Source organism: Amaranthus tricolor, chromosome 1 (assembly GCF_026212465.1).
Source record: "Amaranthus tricolor cultivar Red isolate AtriRed21 chromosome 1, ASM2621246v1, whole genome shotgun sequence".
Classification (NCBI taxonomy): domain Eukaryota; kingdom Viridiplantae; phylum Streptophyta; class Magnoliopsida; order Caryophyllales; family Amaranthaceae; genus Amaranthus; species Amaranthus tricolor.
In genome coordinates, this window is record NC_080047.1 from 38,838,513 (window position 1) to 38,856,448 (window position 17,936).

The 17,936-nt window shown below is 35.5% G+C and overlaps 1 protein-coding gene across 1 annotated transcript; it reads left to right on the forward strand.

Moving 5' to 3' along the window:
• Positions 1-1,762: 1,762 nt before the first annotated feature.
• LOC130817706 (probable acyl-CoA dehydrogenase IBR3) lies at positions 1,763-16,320 on the forward strand. Its single transcript, XM_057683562.1, has 17 exons — positions 1,763-2,143; positions 3,251-3,385; positions 3,834-3,974; positions 4,081-4,212; positions 5,264-5,449; positions 5,645-5,722; positions 5,907-6,026; positions 8,073-8,171; positions 8,281-8,398; positions 9,064-9,329; positions 10,921-11,115; positions 12,876-13,018; positions 14,563-14,647; positions 14,748-14,957; positions 15,068-15,220; positions 15,486-15,590; positions 15,817-16,320. Exons 1-17 carry the CDS (start codon positions 1,997-1,999, stop codon positions 16,006-16,008), a joined length of 2,505 nt encoding a protein of 834 aa, XP_057539545.1. The 5' UTR covers positions 1,763-1,996; the 3' UTR covers positions 16,009-16,320.
• Positions 16,321-17,936: the final 1,616 nt, after the last annotated feature.

Sequence of the window (17,936 nt, forward strand, 5' to 3'; positions counted from 1 at the left end):
TACTTAACCATAGGCACCGAAGTAAGGCGAGTGTCTATGGTAGAGACTTGCTTAGGGGTTAGCTCCCCCTAATGTATTGTCTCACTTATGGAGATTGGAGTGTACCGGCAGTATGGCTGGATAGTACAGCAGTATGGCTGACTAACCTTTATATGAAAATAATTATTCTTTATTAGCATGATCGAAGCGTACTTTTCTGCGAATTGACAGCTATTGAATTAAGTCTTTCTCTTGTTGTAATTAATTATTTGTTATGCGACGTTAGCTGACGTGTACTTTTGGTCTTAACGACCCTGCGATGATGTTGTTTCCTATCTGGGCAATGACTAGCAGTAAGTTAAGTTGCAGGTCTGGGGAGTGAGGATTGTCCCTTGGAGAAATAAACCGTTAGGATACAGAAGTCTTGATAAGAACTTCTAATAAAGTTTAAAGAATATTTGGTTTTATGAGGCGATTTTGTTCTCAAGTTGTAATAAGTTGATTTAATTTTTCGTTCTTATCCGCTGCTAAGAATTTCTTATATCTAGTAGTTCATAATAACACTAATAAAACTCGATCCGCAAGCTTCCCTTAATTTCAAATCCGTTTTTAACTGCCTTCTAACATCCTGGTTTGACTCGGACGATATACATTTGTTTTTAAAAGGTCATCTTATCTTTTCGTACGATCCGAGTTATTCCGAGATGTTACACTCCCTAGGAGAGGGGGAGTCCCATATTATTCGACATCCCTGCCATATTCGGCGGGTGCCTCACCTTATTGCCCCTCCTTAACTGCTTTGGACTCCCTAGGAGAGGGGGAGTCCTATCTTATTTGACCCCCCTGCATGGGGAGACCCCCAGTATTCAGCCATCAAGAGCATGGGGAAATCCACAGTATTTCGCCATCAAGTTTTCGGCCACTGGCCTGTCTCTAATCTGGGGATCAATTCGGACCCCTATCAGGAGATCCAGGAGTTCGAGTATTCGGCCTTTTCCCGAATAGGCTTGAATATAAATCGGTCATTAAAGGCTGAGAACCTAATGACCTCCGTTATCCGGCTACGCCACAACCACTCCAAAGGAATACTACCTTCTTTGATTGATGAAGTCCTTCGCTCAAAGCCCACCAACAGTTATGTTAGGCGCCCTTTGTGCGTGGGGCTAATGTTATTGGGTCAACTAACCCCAATCAGATGGGCTAGGCCAATGGGCCCAACAATCCTAAGAGTCGGTCAAACCATCAGAATGCCCACCTTGAAGGGCGAAGTTACCAAAATGCCCCTTGATCAGTCACCTAAGGTCATTTATTACTCTATAAATACCCTCATTTATTACCATTTATGGTATGTCATTTTTCTCTCTCTTAAACTCTCCCGACTACTTACATTCATTTCTTAATTTACATTACCGACTACTGACTTGAGCGTCGGAGGGGCTTTTCGGGAAACCGCTCCCGTACAAATAACTCTGTTCGTTTTGTAGGTCCCCAGTCGAACCCGATTCAGTTTATTTGGATCCTTCCACAGCAGGATCCACCTTCACAAACAAACCCCTTCCTTCGTGAATTAAGTTGACTCGTTTTCGAGCGGAAACAATTGTGATTAAATAGTAATGATTTAATTAGAAATAAATGGTTTGAGAGCAATTTTAAGATATATTTTTGTGCGAGGAAGAAAGTTGTTTTGAAAATCATGAGCATATTAGAAAAGAAAGTTTATTTATAGCAATTTTCCTTATTATTATTTTAAAATAAACTAAGGTGAAAAAGTATTCCAAAAAGATCTTCTCTATTCAATTTTCACCCATCATTTTCTTCCTTTCCTCCTTGTCTCTAATCAAACTCCATCTCTTAAAGATAGATGGTCAACTTAATAATTAGTTAGTCAATTCCATAATCCAATCCTTATAATTTTCGATTATTTAAATTGACAGTGTGCTCGTAGCTATCCATTCCCATTATTAAACAAACATATCACAAGACTTTTGATCTCTCAAAGCAAGCAGCAAGCTCTTCCATGGCGAAGCTTACATCAGAGCTAACAATGGACACTCTACCCTCGTTGGATCCCCAATTCGACGTTTCATCGCTTCTCAATTACTGTCGTTTTCATGTCGACGGCTTCCCTTCTGCTGTTACGCCCTCTCATCTCTCTATTCGTCAGGTTACTGCTTCTTTGCTATGATTTTCATTCCTTTGTAATGATTCTTCCTTTTTCATTCATTTGTTGCATTCTATGCTTCGTTTCGGGTCGTTTCAGATGGAAAATCAAATTTGCTTGTTTGCAGTAGCTAGTCTCAAGGAAGCATTCGAGCAAAAGTTTAAACTTATGATTGAGGTCTTAGAATAGAAATCTAAATCATGTTAATTAGTGGATTAATTATGTAAATTTAGACCTAATTATAGCATTCGTTTTTGTGTAGTATGTAGTTTGAGTTTATACAATTGTACTTTCATGTATATTTCATAAAGAAATGAATGATGTGTGGCAGTGAATCCAGGATTCTAATATAGAGTGGACCGGACACTTCCTTCTTTATGTTTGCTGAATCCACTTGGAAGTTGAATACCATTCTTCTATGTCATATGTTACACAACTCCATAATGTTTGGGATTTTAGTCAAGAATATGGTTTGGCCTGTTGACAAGGGTTCAAGTTGGGGCAGGATGAAGCATTAGAGTAGAATTTTAGAGGCGAGAGGAGAAGAAGAAATCTATGTTTCCTGTGATGCACTTTAAAAGCTATTTTTCCTTCAAATTTTAAGGGTAGCATATGCTACCTTTGGCTCTCAAATAGATCCACCTATGGGTTCAATTCTCACCACGGAAGATTATATTCCACTTCTCTCTTCCGTGTAGGGAAATTTCCAGCCTTACCCAGATAAAAACAATATAGGGATTTTAGTTGAATAAACCGAGCCATGAGGCAAGGTCGAGCCTAAGTGTGGGATATGTGCTGTAATAATATCCATAAATCTTTCCATTGTAATCAAACTACCCTATTTGCTAAGCACACTTGGATAACTAGAATTTTCAGTTGCAACAAAAAATTAATTGCAAAATTAATAGTACATAAGACAAGAAATCAGTACCCCTTGAATGAATTTAGATAATAAGTAGATAATTTTTAGAAAAGCAGAATGGTTCTTAGTTACGCATTTATGCTTATATTGTTTCCGTACTTATGGTACGACATTTATGGTCTACACCATTGTTACATATCAATTACTTGTGTAGTTATGTTTTGTTGATCTCATGTTTGCTTTTGTAGTTTGGTCATGGTCAGTCAAACCCTACATTCTTATTGCAAGTTAATGGGGATGATATCTCGAAGCGGTATGTCCTGAGGAAAAGACCCCCAGGAAAACTGCTCCCTTCTGCACATGCTGTCGAGAGAGAATTTAAGGTAATGTGGGACGCTTACTCTGCTCTATGTGTAATGTATCAGTCTAGATATCAGCTAAACAAGATATGTTTGGAATGTGGTTTAAAAAGGTAAAAAGAGGAAAAGAAAGAAAACTAGCGATTTATGTGTGCCACGAGATGTATTTTTGTATACTGAGAAATTATTTCTGTAGATATACTCATCTATTATAGTAGAGTTCAATAAAATCAACACTAGTATGTATGCAATAATTAATGATCAATATACAACAATGCAATTTGTGAAACAAAACGTGAGATTGAAGATTTAAGGATATGCTAATATACCCTCTGCTAAGCAATATATATTCCGTACAGATCTTAACTTAACAAGATTCCATAACAAATAAACGGTGGTGAGAAGTGCATGTATATTACATTTTTACCAAGCTGATGATAAATTATGTCTTGTTTAAACGTTTTCGTAACAGGTCTTACATGCCTTGGGTACTCATACCAAGGTACCAGTTCCAAAGGTCTTTTGCTTGTGTACTGATACTAGCGTCATTGGAACCTCTTTTTATATTATGGAGTATTTAGATGGTCGCATATTTTTGAATCCAAAACTTCCGGTATGTGGTTTATTCTTCTTTTGTAGGCTGTAAATATTCTATGTTGATGTTCGTGTATATTATCCAAACATTGGGTTCCCATTAATATCAGTGTCACTTTTACTAGGGCATGGAACCACTCAAGAAGAGTAAAATTTATCGAGAGTTCGCTCGCGCGTTAGCTTCTCTACATCAAGTTGATGTTGATGCTATTGGTCTAGGAAAATTTGGACGTCTTGACAACTATTGCAAAAGGCAGGCAAGTGAATTTGCTTATCCAAGTTTAGGCGCACTATTTTTGCTCTCAAATAATGTTACCTAGGGAATTTGACCTTATAAAAACTTTTCAAGTATTGTATCTTAATCTTTCAAATAAATAATTTCTTAGCTTAGCAACTATATCTTTGAGTACATTACTGTTCGGAAGTGATTGATTGTGACTCATTGTCCATTATCTCAGTTTTCTTTACGGAGAGCTGTGCAAATATAATCGATAACGGATGGGCTGTTTATGTTTAATCAATTAACAAGCAAGACTGTTTCTACCAACTGTTTATGAAACTTTTATGAGATACTGTGCATAGTTATAATTTCAACACTTGGAGCTGTGTAGCATCTGTAGTCTTGCATTCTTTACACACTTTTATCGTTACTACTTCCGCTGCCTTTCGATGCTCGCCATTTTTTTCTTTTGGATGTTTTGTATAAACCACGATTTGTCAAAAAACATTGGAAACATCAGAAGGAAAAAAATTCTCTGTTTTATACTTGAGAACAAGGTAGTATAAAATATGCAGATACTACCTAGACCTAACTGTAGTTTGCATTTGCAGCCTGCAGGCACTTAAGGTTGTCAATTTTCAAAGTAGAATTTGGAATTTAGAGGTGCGCCTGAAATGGTGCATTTCCTTTTGTTATGTTAGTTAAATAGCTGATTCTATAAATCAAATCTCATATTCTTATGCTGTTTTATTATTTTAGGCTGTCAGCTTTTGTTGATTATATTTTTTTCTGGGCAAGTAAGTTTGTTTCATCATCAATACACATCAACAACAACAATGTCAAAGCCTTGGGGTCGGATGCCTTCATAAATGGTCGTTCACAAGAATTCTCATCCATTCATTTCAATTTTCTAACATCTCAATAGATATATCTAAATTCTTCATATTATTTTCCACTTCAGCCCTCCAGCCTCTCCTATTTCAAATACTTGCTCATGGTAGATAATGAAAATGGCTATCTTCTCTTAATGTCTTCATAACAGTGTAATGTGTATGGGATTTTTTTCTTATTGAAATGGTATTACCCAGGTTGAAAGGTGGGGAAAGCAATATCTGGCATCAACATCAGAAGGTAAGCCAGAGAGAAACCCAAAAATGCTCAAGTTATTCAGCTGGTTGCAAGACAATATACCTCTGGAAGATTCATCTGGATCTGCTTCTGGTCTAGTTCATGGTGATTTTCGGATTGATAATCTTGTCTTCCATCCAGATGAGGTTCGGTCCTGTAAACTCTTTGATGCTTATCATATATTTTGGTAATAGAAGTATTTATTTGCATAGTTAATATGATGATAGTATCACGTTCTTGTTTAGAACTTGTGGTAATATATTTGAAATCATCCTTTTTTTACCTACCCTTGTAGATTAAAGTCCTTTCCTATGTCGACTAATACTTAATGGTTAATGCAGGATCGAGTTATTGGAATATTGGACTGGGAACTGTCTACTCTTGGAAATCAAATGTGTGATGTTGCTTACAGTTGCTTGGTACCAAAATTCAATTGTTTCTTCTTTTGTTTTGGCTATCACTGTAAAGTCTTTTTCTTTTTCCTGGTTGAGCTAAGTCTGTTATTTTTTAATCAGCTTGCCAGCCATTATTTGATGTTTAGTTTATGGTTTTCTTTGTGATACAGTTTTTGTGTTTTTACTCCATGTATAATATATTTTGCAGCCATATGTTGTAGATGCTTCTATTGATAAGATAGGTCAGGACAAAGGGCTTGAAGAAACCGGAATACCAGAGGGGATTCCATCAATGGCTGAATATGTAGCGGATTACTGTTCTGGAGCGGTAAGCTATGCATTGTGATACTACAATTAGAGTAGCATTTAAAAAACTGTTATTGTTTATATTATCTTCTAGATTGCGTTGTTAGTTGGCTTTACAAATGAATTAGTCCCTGTTCCTCTTTTAAACTTAGGTAAATGCCAATCTCTTGATTTCTGTATGGCCCCAAACATTGTGCTATTACTATAACTTACTGTGTCCTCACATATTTGTCAGGACAAGCATGTTTTGGTTTAATTTGTGAGCATCATCTGTTTGATTCAAAATTTGAACACCTAATGCAAGGAAAAGATGAATAAATTGTTATTTTGACCACGACACAAAATGTCAAAGTGAATACTGTTAAGAATGCCTTATGGATTGTGGTTTTTATATTGACAGTCACACAGATAAAATATTGTCTAAAATATTTGGACACGATGCTTGTCTCTCTTACTTGAAATTTCACTTAATTGTGACGTACCAGAAAACCTTCAAAGATTCTCTCCTTAAACCTTATCTTAACTTAGTTGCCCTTGTTTAAACTTTAAGGTTTGCATTTATCTGAATTTTTTTTACTAATGAAATAATTTGATATTCTTTATCTGAAATCTGAACTTATTACCGAGAATTGCACTAGATTTACTGTGGCTTGTATTTTTAATTAACAATACTTGTATACTTCAGGTTTTCCAACATTTTAGTACTCACATTGAATAGAATTTAAATAGTAACAATACTTCAGGTGGTCCTTGTATATATTTATTGCAGATATTTGTACTTATTATTCCTGTGACATATATTTTATGGTGAAGATTACCAATACTTGAATATTTCAGATTTTCCAATAATTAAAAAAAAAATTGAGTGCACATTTAAATTTTCAATAGGCAAAGCTATCTAAAATGAATATTCCAAGTTTTCAATACTATTTTTCATCAACCCAATGCCATTATTTAGCCCCCATCTAGGTAGGGATTTGATTTTACCTTGAAAATAACAAGGAGGTTGTTTCCGGTTGACCACATACCCTTTACACATTTTGTTCTTTTTTTGAGTTTGATAATCATCTCGCAGAATGATTAGACAAAAAATAGTTGTCTTCTTTGAAAAGAGAGTAAGAAAGGGTAAAAGAATTTTCTCTTGTTTTCGAAGAGAGAAAAAGAGACAATGGCAAAAAAAAAAGGATTTGCTTACAATCTTTCAACTTAGTGGACTAGTGTCTCTACCATTACTAGGTACCTTCGTTATTTTTCTATTTTATCTATCTTCTTTATGGTGGAATCTTCATCGTTTTTCTTTTTTTCATCTTTTTTCTTCTCTTACGCCCTCTTCAATTTTTTGTCGTCTTCTCTCTGATGGTTTATTCTTTTAATTTTCCAGTTTTCATTTCCTCTTCTTTGATTCTTCATTTTTCTTTCTTCTAAATTCTTTACTTTTTATTCTTTGTATGTGTTCTTTTTTGCTCTTCTTTCTTAACAATGTGATAATCATTTGATAAAATGCTTTAAAATGTGGGTTTTGGTACCCTCTTGCCATTTCTGACGCTATATTAGTCGTTTATGCAATCATAATATGAATATCATATTATGCTTTAGAATTGTTTTATAAACTTTTGAGCAAAAAGTGCACCTCACGTAAAAAGGTTTTTGCCTTGTACATGCCTAAGCTCCAAGACCATTTTGGGCCTGACTGTGCCTTGCGCCTTTTTAAATTAATATTTTGGTGAACCATTTTACTATAGTCCATTACAGTACGTTCTGGTTTTTGACATCGTTGTATGTATAGTTTGTAATATATTGGAATTCGAAAATATGCATTATATTATTTGGCTTTGATCTTCATGTTTTGCGTAAATTTTATATATGTTTTAGTTAAATAGGCTAGTGTGCCAATTAAAAATCTCAACACTAACCCGGGTCATTTCCTAAACGGTTAGAACTTAGAACTCATGTTGTGTAAAGCAGCTTGTAGTACGAAGTATAAACAAGGTTTCAGCTACTGCCTTTGTTTTTGTAATGCTGTTATAGATTCTGGTTAATTATTATATATGCAAACTCTTAATTGTAGGGAAAACCATGGCCTGCTGCTCATTGGAAGTTCTACATTGCTTTCTCTCTGTTTCGTGCAGCAGCTATTTATGCAGGCGTCTACAACAGATGGATTATGGTGGGGACTTTGTCAAATTCTCTGATTTGTTCTAAAAATTTGAATTACTTTACAGCAGTGCTGCTGTATCTCTTTATGTTTAATTTAATGTTGCTTTGCCAAACTACAGGGTAATGCTTCAGGAGGAGAGCGAGCCATCCATGCTGGAGAAAAAACTAATGTTCTTGTAGACTATGCATGGTCATTTATTGCTAAAACTACCGTACTTCCGGAGCGACTTCCATCTGGTATTTCTTTTAGTTACAGAGCTGTTGCTATATATTTATATATTTATTTTCAAATATATACTTCAAGGAAAAAAGTATATGCACCCTAAGGGCTGATTGTAAGAGGATAAAAATAGAAATAATAAGCATTAAGCGTGATTCTGTCAGAAGTTCCCAAAAGAATACTATATTACGAATTGTAGTTAATTCTTGTAATTAATTATTAGGGGTGTTTATAGCATTACTGTATGATTGATATTTTCAGTTACAACGTCAGGATACTTGAATGTGTTGACTGATTTTGCTTGCAAAATTGTATTTTAGCCCTTGTATCAATAGCAAAATATCATGGGCGCTTGGTGAAGTGATCTTTTCAATATTGTCCGTAATAATTCGAATTCTAAGAACTATAAATCTTTAGCCCAAAATTAGCGTCAAGAATAAATACCAAATGGAGTTTTATACGTTGAACCTCTGCCTAGGTATTATTTCTCAGTTGTGAACTAAATGCTACCTTTCAAGTGACTAGAATCATCTCCTTTGTGAGGTTTAAAAATGTTTTAGTTGGATTTAGGGATTACAAAAGTTGACACTTTTTTATGTTACGATTTGGCAAAGGCAGAGGGTGTACGTATATAGCAGTTGGCGTGGCATTATTTTTGAATTAACATTTGCTTCCATTTTAGGCACATTGTCTCAAGATCATACCCACAAGAATGATCTTCGACATGGAATTCCAGATTCTGTGAAGGATGGAGGCAAATTTGTTTCTAGTGAAAGGGTAATAGCATTCAGGAACAAATTGATCAAATTCATGGAGAATCATATATACCCCATGGAGAATGAGTTCTATAAACTTGCTCTGAGTCCCTCTCGTTGGACGGTTCACCCTATGGAAGAGAAGTTGAAGCAGCAGGCAAAGGAAGAAGGTTTATGGAATTTATGGATACCTGTATGTATCTTGGTTCTGACTTTTCTGCTATGTCTCCTTTTCTTTCTATGCTAATGATGTCCTTCTATAATAATATTCTTTTGCCACACTTCATTGATATTTTAGAATAAATGTGCCAAGAAAAAATTCATGTTTGTACATTTATTAAAGGGCAATGGAATTTGCATCATTATTCCTAAAATCCCCTTTCTTACAAGGATTTGTTGACGAAACAACATATGCACCTTGGTTCACGCCAGTTAAAAAGCTTGAAAGCTACCACAAATTAAAAAAAAATCTGTTCAGTAGCCTTATGGAATACGCAGAAAGAATATCATTTTCGAATGCTCTGCCCGTACTAGTAATTTAAGCAGTCATTTTCTGACGGTAGAAAAACCAGTCTTTATTTTACCTTGCCATTTCGTATTTCTTTACTTTGATTTCCATTCTTTGATATACAAGATATGTTTTTGCTCCTGCTGCCAACTGATAGTACTAGGTGCAACATCTGGACAGAAGCTAAAGGACTTCATCCCTTGTGCTTTCTGCTCAACCACTCTACTTTAGAAGGCCATTGTCAACAAAACCTCATTTTGACAGTAGTCTTTCCGATTTTTGGGTTACTTCCAGATTTTTAGCGTTTATGTGGTCCAAGATACATTATCTAGTTCTATTGGGATGCAGTAAGAAAAAAGGGTTCAATTGATTTAGTTTGTATGCCATAAAGCCTCATGAAACAAGCAAAATTTCACAATGAATGTCGAAATTTTTTCTGCTTCTCTTAGGTGCATAATGGGCTCCAGAGACTAAATGGAAAGACAAGCTCATCTTTAGTGAAGCAGTCTTGTCACAAACTATTGATTGTTTATTCTGACATTCCTTTCACATGCTTTCAACACGTGTGGAAAATTTACTTGTCTCAATTACTTGATGCACTTGGTGAGAAACCACACATTTCATAGAGCTCAGAGTCTTTCTTAAAATCCTACACTTAATCTACAGGGTAGCTTTTTTGTACACTTGCTTGCTAACGATAATCGTATATCTTTGAAATGCTCTGATCCACATTATTCATAATCATCTATTAATAATCATATATCTTTGATCTATGATCCTGATTTTGTAGTCTTATGAAATGAAAGCCACCTGCTGCTGTTAAGTATTGACAATCCCATGCAATGATGCTAAGCATCCTGACTCTTTCATCAATCACCTCACCACAAGAGAGTTCTATGAAAAGGCTTAGCCTTTTTGTACACTTGCTTGCATTATAATCAATTGGCTCCAAAAATCTTGGATACCTAAATTTGTTTTTATCATTCATTGATAAAAAAAATACTTATCCAGCCTTTGATTTTTGAGGTGATTTTAATGTACCAACATTTTGAGATACGAACATTTTATTTCCTGGATGATATTTTAACCAGAGTTTTTTAAGAGGAGTGGCTCTCCCAAAATTTGTCCATGATTACTTTTAAGTGCTGACTAAGTTGTTGGAAATTTGCGGTCTTAATGCATAGAATAAACTTGTTGCTCTAGTATTTTTTGACCTTTTGCATCTATTGTAACTTGTAAGGCCTGAGAATAGTTTCTATTGATGCTTTGTATGCAGTTAGATAGTGCTAAGCGTGCTAGAGAATTGTTTTCTGATGGAAAAGGCCAGAGCTTCTTGGAAGATGGACGTGGTAATTTACTTGGAGCAGGGCTCTCAAATCTTGAATATGGACATCTGTGTGAGATTATGGGTCGTTCTGTTTGGGCTCCTCAAATTTTCAATTGTGGAGCACCTGATACCGGAAATATGGAGGTAATGTTACTATCAAATGCAGTTAGCTTCATGGTAAATCTGTTAAAGTATTAACATAAATATGCTTGTGGGAGTACACACTTAAAATATGTTCGCATGTGCACACTGCACATGTATATACATCTATATGTGTGCATTAATTATATGAATTCACTTTCTATCTTCAGCCAATTCTTTCTTACCTTCAAAACTTTAATGTTGACGTGATATTTTCTCCTCAAATTATCATTCAGGTTATATTTTGCTTTAATTTACTTCCTCAAAAAAGTAGGACCTTGTAAAGAAAATATACCTTTTTAGTGCCTGATTTTCTCTCCGAGCAGCAATTTCATCAAGGTGGAAAAGAGCTGGGTTTACTTCCTCAAAACTCTTGATAGACAATTGCGGTTGAGTTTCACCCAAGTACAATGGTTTTATTTTATTTAGCTTGTAAGTATTGCTCAAAAGGTGCACCTTGGCACCTGTGTCCCTGCAGGCTGGACACCTCTATATATGCGTGGTAGATGCTCTGTCAGGGGCTGCTGATTATTCCTTCTCTACTTTCATCACTCTTTGAGTTTGACTGAGAATCATAGGAGATGTAAATAACAAACTGGGAGGATAAAAATTTTCATACGTGTTGCCTGTTTCAATATGAAATCAGGATGGCTACATAATTCAATTTTCTGTTTTCATCTTGGCCCCCTGCCCCCCTGAGTTTGCTATATTTTCTATTTTTATCCTGGGTCTGCTACATTTCTTCTGTTTTTTAATGGAAATTTCTCACTACTTTCACTATTTCTCATCCACACATCTCTTCTCTCTTTTAATATCCACAATATAAATATTTTTGTCTTATTCTCCTTACAACTAAACTGTAATACCCCAGATTTAGCTTGAAAAAGGATTGATAGACTACTCATATCAACAAGGTGCATCTTCTTTTCATGGGAGCTCATTTGCTAAAAACTCCACAGTTAAGCGTGCTTAGTGGGGAACAATCTTAGGATGGGTGACCTCCTGAGAAGTTTTCCTAGGTGCGCACGAGTGAGGCCAAAGTGCGTTGTAAAGACTTGTGTTGGTCTGTGGGGCTAGTCTACCGTCTCCATGAGTAGTCACCAGTGGTCCGTTGGGTCGGGGTGTTGTAAATGGTATCAGAGCAACCCTGCGACCGTGGCTGATTGTGTGTTCAGTGCACCAGGGGAAAAGATCCTGAAATTACGGTTCAACGAGGATGTTGTATTCCTAAGTGGGAGTGAGTGTAATTCCCCAGATTTAGCTTGAAAAAGGATTGATAAACTACTCATATCAACAAGGTGCATCTTATTTTCATGGGAGCCCATTTGCTAAGAACTCCATAATTAAGCGTGCTTGGTGGAGAACAATCTTAGGATGGGTAACCTTCTGGGAAGTTTTCCTAGGTGCGCACGAGTGAGGCCAAAGTGCACTGGAAAGACTTGTGTTGGTTTGTGGGGCTAGTCTATAGTCTCCATGAGTAGTCACCATTGGTCCGTTGGGCCGGGGTGTTACATAAACTACTCCTTAATATTGGTGCAAAACCCTTTGTAGAAAACTTGGGGGGACAGAGAAGTATGTGGCAGTCTTCATCATTTTTTAATGCTACAAATCTGCATTTGGTAATTGTTGTTTAACAAGCTTACAAAAGTAAACATTTCTTTTTCATTATCATTTTTTGGCTGCTGCTTTGATTAATTTGCATGAACTAGGAAGATGCCCTGAAATAGCGCAGAAGGCTGATCATAACGCACTTTCTACCGCAGGTTTTACTGCGCTATGGAAATAAAGATCAACTAGAAGAATGGCTTATTCCATTGCTTGATGGAAAAATACGTTCTGGGTTTGCAATGACAGAACCGCAAGTGGCATCTTCTGATGCTACAAATATTGAGTGCTCAATAATAAGGTAGGTACATTGCCCAATATTGTAATTTCCATCCTAGTGATTTTATCAGTGTTTACTTGGTTGTAAAACTCGTATGATGTGGAATAGTCTAATTGTCTTTGTAAGGTTGATGTTGTGTTTCATGCCCATTTTTATTATGTTCCCATGGACCCTAATTTAAAAAAATGACTTGTCTATATCAATGAAACCCTTTGAAAGAAGTTGGTTGGCTAAGAAAACAAAGCAAGTATCAGAGACTAGCTTCTTTGGCTTTGTTGCATCTTCTCTCACACCTTCAAGCTTGCCAAGTTTCCCTTTATTGGGATGTCCTGAATAATTTTCTTTTTGTCTTTTGGAAGCCTCTGTTTCTAGACTTTATGTAGTTAGACCTTGGGAAAAAACTGTGATCGCTGATGCATTTGCGGAAACTATAAAAAATAGGTTCCACCTTTATCTTACATGTTCTGTCTTTTCCTTTCTAAGTAGGCTTTTTCCCCCTGTATTATGTTATGCTCGGACTCAGCATTATCTCCCACCTTAGTGGTGTGTGTATGACACATACCAGATGTCAACACAGAATACAGGTCGCATTCGTCGGGAAGAACATGGACCCTTCAATCTGTCGAATCCCTTATTCCTGAAACCAGCACCAGACTTAGGGCAAGTTTATGAAAATGTTCTTTCTCCCTCTCAATTCTCATCTTCTTTGTATCATCGTGATGCATGAATCACATGAAGAGAGGAGTGAGAGAATGTGGATGTAGAGAAGAGGAGAAAGTGAAAGGAGATGCAGAGAAGAGAGAAAAGGGGGATGCAGAGAGCCAGGGGAAAGAAAGGATGACCGAGAGATAAAAAAAAGCAGAGGGCATCCTCGTTCATTATTCAAGAAAAGTTGAGTTTTCTTTTTTTTTTTTCAAAGCTCCTCTTTTCCCTTCCATATATGTAGTGATTATACTCCTTTTTTTTTATCTATTGTAGTTTTACTAGCCTTTTAATTGATAGTTATTAAAAATATAACTATTTAGAAAACTTTAGTTATGTTCAGTGTCTAAATACTCTAAAAAATACTTCATATAAACTTAAAACGCCAATATATGTGTTATTTATTGTCGGGTCTAAAGGTTTGTGGAGGTTTGAATCTGAGGAATATGATAATTTGGAATCAAGCTGTGTTGAATATGAATTTTGGACCCTTCTGAAACAAGTCTCGGGGCCCCAAACATTGGAACTTGACTAGTTTGACACTCGGATCCCTTACTCATGTCCCACACCCGTACTAGAGTCGAGAGATTCCATCGATGTCATAATGACCACCTTGTAGAGAATCCAACCAAGTATTGGACTCTTGTGAGGGCCTCGTTTCTTCAATTTTGACTCAAAGTCTTCGGTTAACATGCGTCTTTGGTAGTGCTTGCATCTGTTGCATGCATATCCTGAGCATACAATAGTTTGAATTGTGACAGTTTGCCTCATTGCAAAGGTTACTTTTATACATCAGGGTTCAAATCATATGTTGTCTCTACTGGCAGACTTTAATTATGTACTGTATGTTATGAATTGTGTAGAGATGGAGATTCGTACGTCATTAATGGAACCAAGTGGTGGACAAGTGGAGCTATGGATCCTAGGTGCAAACTTCTCATTGTTATGGTTAGTTCCCTTTTCTGAGGTGGATGAACAATAAACTTGAGTCTTAGTTTACACGCAAGTAATGGACTGTCATATAATTCAAAGATGGGATAATGTGCAGGGTAAAACAGATTTTACTGCCCCAAAGCACAAGCAACAGTCTATGATTCTTGTTGATATCAAAACTCCTGGCGTGCATGTCAAACGACCACTTATGGTGTTTGGCTTCGATGATGCCCCACACGGTCATGCTGAAGTTTCCTTTCATAATGTACGTGTGCCAGCGAAGAACATCCTACTGGGAGAAGGACGTGGATTTGAAATTGCTCAGGTACTTGACTGTTTATTTTGTTACAAGTGTTACTCGTCTTTTGTTCGCCAACATACGGTAATGGAAGAACATTCTGTCAAATGAGATTATGACATTCTGTTATTTTACAGGGTAGGTTAGGACCTGGAAGGCTACATCATTGCATGAGACTTGTTGGTGCTGCAGAGCGTGGTATGCGGATGATGGCTGAAAGAGCTCTTCAACGTAGGGTTTTTGGTAAACTGATTGCTCAGCAAGGCTCATTCCTTTCGGATGTTGCCAAGGTAACACCGGCTTTTCTAAATTGTTATCTTTGTACTGTTGTGGCACTTAAACCTTACTCCAGTCAGTGTAAATGGAAGCGCTCACAGTTACAGTTACAGTCCGAAACACTTTTGGCATGGCCTATATTGTGGCTACTGACTTGCAGTAACCTCAAAAACATTGACGCGGCCGATATTTTCACTATGGCTCTAGTTTTCAGCAAGCCTAAGCTGTGTTATGGATTGACATCATGCATCTTTTTGGTAATTTAATGAACTGTTGCAGTGCCGGATAGAGCTAGAAAAAACCAGACTTCTGGTTCTGGAAGCTGCTGACCAACTTGATCGACTTGGTAATAAAAAGGCTCGGGGAACCATTGCAATGGCCAAGGTATCTTTTTTTTTTCAATTTTCTAATCTTTGTTTCCTATTTTATTCTATATCTCAAAATCTCAACCATTTCGGAGCCTTTTAGAACAATAGATGCTTAAGTACTACAAAAAACGACAATTTCTTCTTTCTCAGGCATCGGACTTACATTTTTTGTCCAGATTATACGTATCAAGTTTAGACTATAGTAGTTTTACTGGATTAAAGTATTGTTTGATGCTGCACAGGTGGCTGCTCCAACAATGGCGCTGCAGGTGCTTGACATGGCTATGCAGGTGCATGGCGCCCTGGGCTTGTCATCGGACACTGTGTTATCACATTTATGGGCTACAGCAAGAACCCTAAGAATCGCCGATGGTCCAGATGAGGTTCACTTGGGTACTATTGCCAAATTAGAGCTGCAAAGATCCAGGATTTAAAGGATTCTGTCATGCAGAAACAGAACTACAAGTTCCTAAGCTATCTTTCTATTATTGGGTGACCCAGTAATTTGGAAATGCTGCTGAAGAAATGACAAATAAGCAAAAAAAATCTATAGTAGAGCGGGAGTTTAGGTGGCAGTCACAAATGGCATTTAGATGATAGAATTTTATACTATGGCGGGAAATACAAAATATAAAAATTTGTTGTATACATATGTGCAATGGCAAATATAGAATATTTAAAGTCGGTGTGTGTATATAACCCAAAATAAAAAATAAAAAATAAAGCATGAGACTTATTTTTCCTCGCTCTTTCTTTTGCTGTGAAAAGAGACTAAAACAAAAACTCAGGAACAGTCTGCCATATCTTCTAGCTTAAATATTGATAAGAGCATCAGCCACTTATTTTTTTTCTTACCATAATTGAAAAATAGAAGTACCGAGTATAAAAAATCTGAATTTTCCCAGATACTGTATATAGGAAAAAAAATACACTTTTTATGTGAGAAAATTTATTTTCTTTGGCATTCCACGCTTTACACTAGTACAAACAACAATTTTTTACATGAAAATCAGTAACGGTCCGTTTGATAGGCGATAATAAACAATTTTAATGGTAATGAAAACTAGTGTAATTTTGATTGAAAAATCTTTTGGCTATTTTGATGGTCATGCTTATCCAACTTTAATCATCTCATTTTCTTCATAAAATTCATTCCTATGCATTACCATTGGGAGATGTGGTATGAGGTGATAACGAAAATTTGTTAACAAAAAATTTTTTTTTTAATCAAAGTTTCATTGCCATGGGAATGACATGAAACTTTTGATGAAATTTTACACTATAATTCATTTTCATTACCACCATTTAATAACCACTAATCAAATAAGTCGTATAGAAAATTGTAAAATCCAGTGTATTTATATCATAATGATAATTTTCCTTGATACTGTTTTTAAAAGGTAATATTTATTTTTCAATTGAAATAAAAAAATTTGAAATTATTGTATTTGTATCGAGTTGATAATGATAACAGCGAAGGAACATATAAAATGTACTCCTGTCTCCTTGAAATTGAAATCATAGTTTTTTTGGGCTTAAAGTTGGTGGGGTCATTTAATTGTATAGAATATAGATTAAGTAAAAGAGAAATGATATAGTTTTAAAATACTTGCAATATTTTACTTTATCACGTAGTTTAATATATTAATTTAATTTTTTATATCTTTTAATCACGTATAATAAAAAATTGTAAAAATTTGATATTATTAATCTTTGCAACCAGACGAATTAAATAAGATCTCACTTGACTATATTTTAACTTATATATTAAAAATTAATTACAAATTAAGAGTGGTAAATAAATAATGTTATATATGCTAATGTTGCAACTAATATGAAATAAAGGACATTCTAATTAAAAAAATTATAATAAAGTAAAAATAGATAAACAAAATGAAAAGTGAGTGAAGAGAATATTTGTTTGTTTCTCTTCAAAAAAAATATTTGTTTATTTTTTTTATCAGATTGTGTTAGTCATCTAGACGCAGCCCCCTTACTTTGATATGGATTGGATTTGGATCTCATTTGTTGATAGATTCTTGTGCAGTGAGTGAAGAAATGCTTCTCCCACGTAGAAGTAACTTTTAAGAGTTAAATTATTTACAGAAAGGAAATTAGGTGAGGTGAAGCTAGTCAATACGGAATATTTAAAATAAACAGATTTTTTCTAATAAAAAATGAAAAAAAATAAGTTTTGACTTAGAACTGTAAAATAAGTGTCTTCGTGTTTAAATCTAAAGTCAAGGTTTATTTGTTGTTACTAACAACGTACAAAACAAGAACATGTTAAAAACATTTTTCACGATTTTGTTCATTCCTACTAACAGCAACAAAACAAAAACATGTAAAGAATATTTATCAC

Bases quoted from the DNA above. Each gene is read 5' to 3' on its own strand.
- LOC130817706 (XM_057683562.1), top strand. From the start codon at position 1,997: ATGGCGAAGCTTACATCAGAGCTAACAATGGACACTCTACCCTCGTTG. The intron at 2,144-3,250 runs GTTACTGCTTCT...TTGCTTTTGTAG, and splicing joins CTCATCTCTCTATTCGTCAG to TTTGGTCATGGTCAGTCAAA. The intron at 3,975-4,080 runs GTATGTGGTTTA...CACTTTTACTAG, and splicing joins TTTTGAATCCAAAACTTCCG to GGCATGGAACCACTCAAGAA.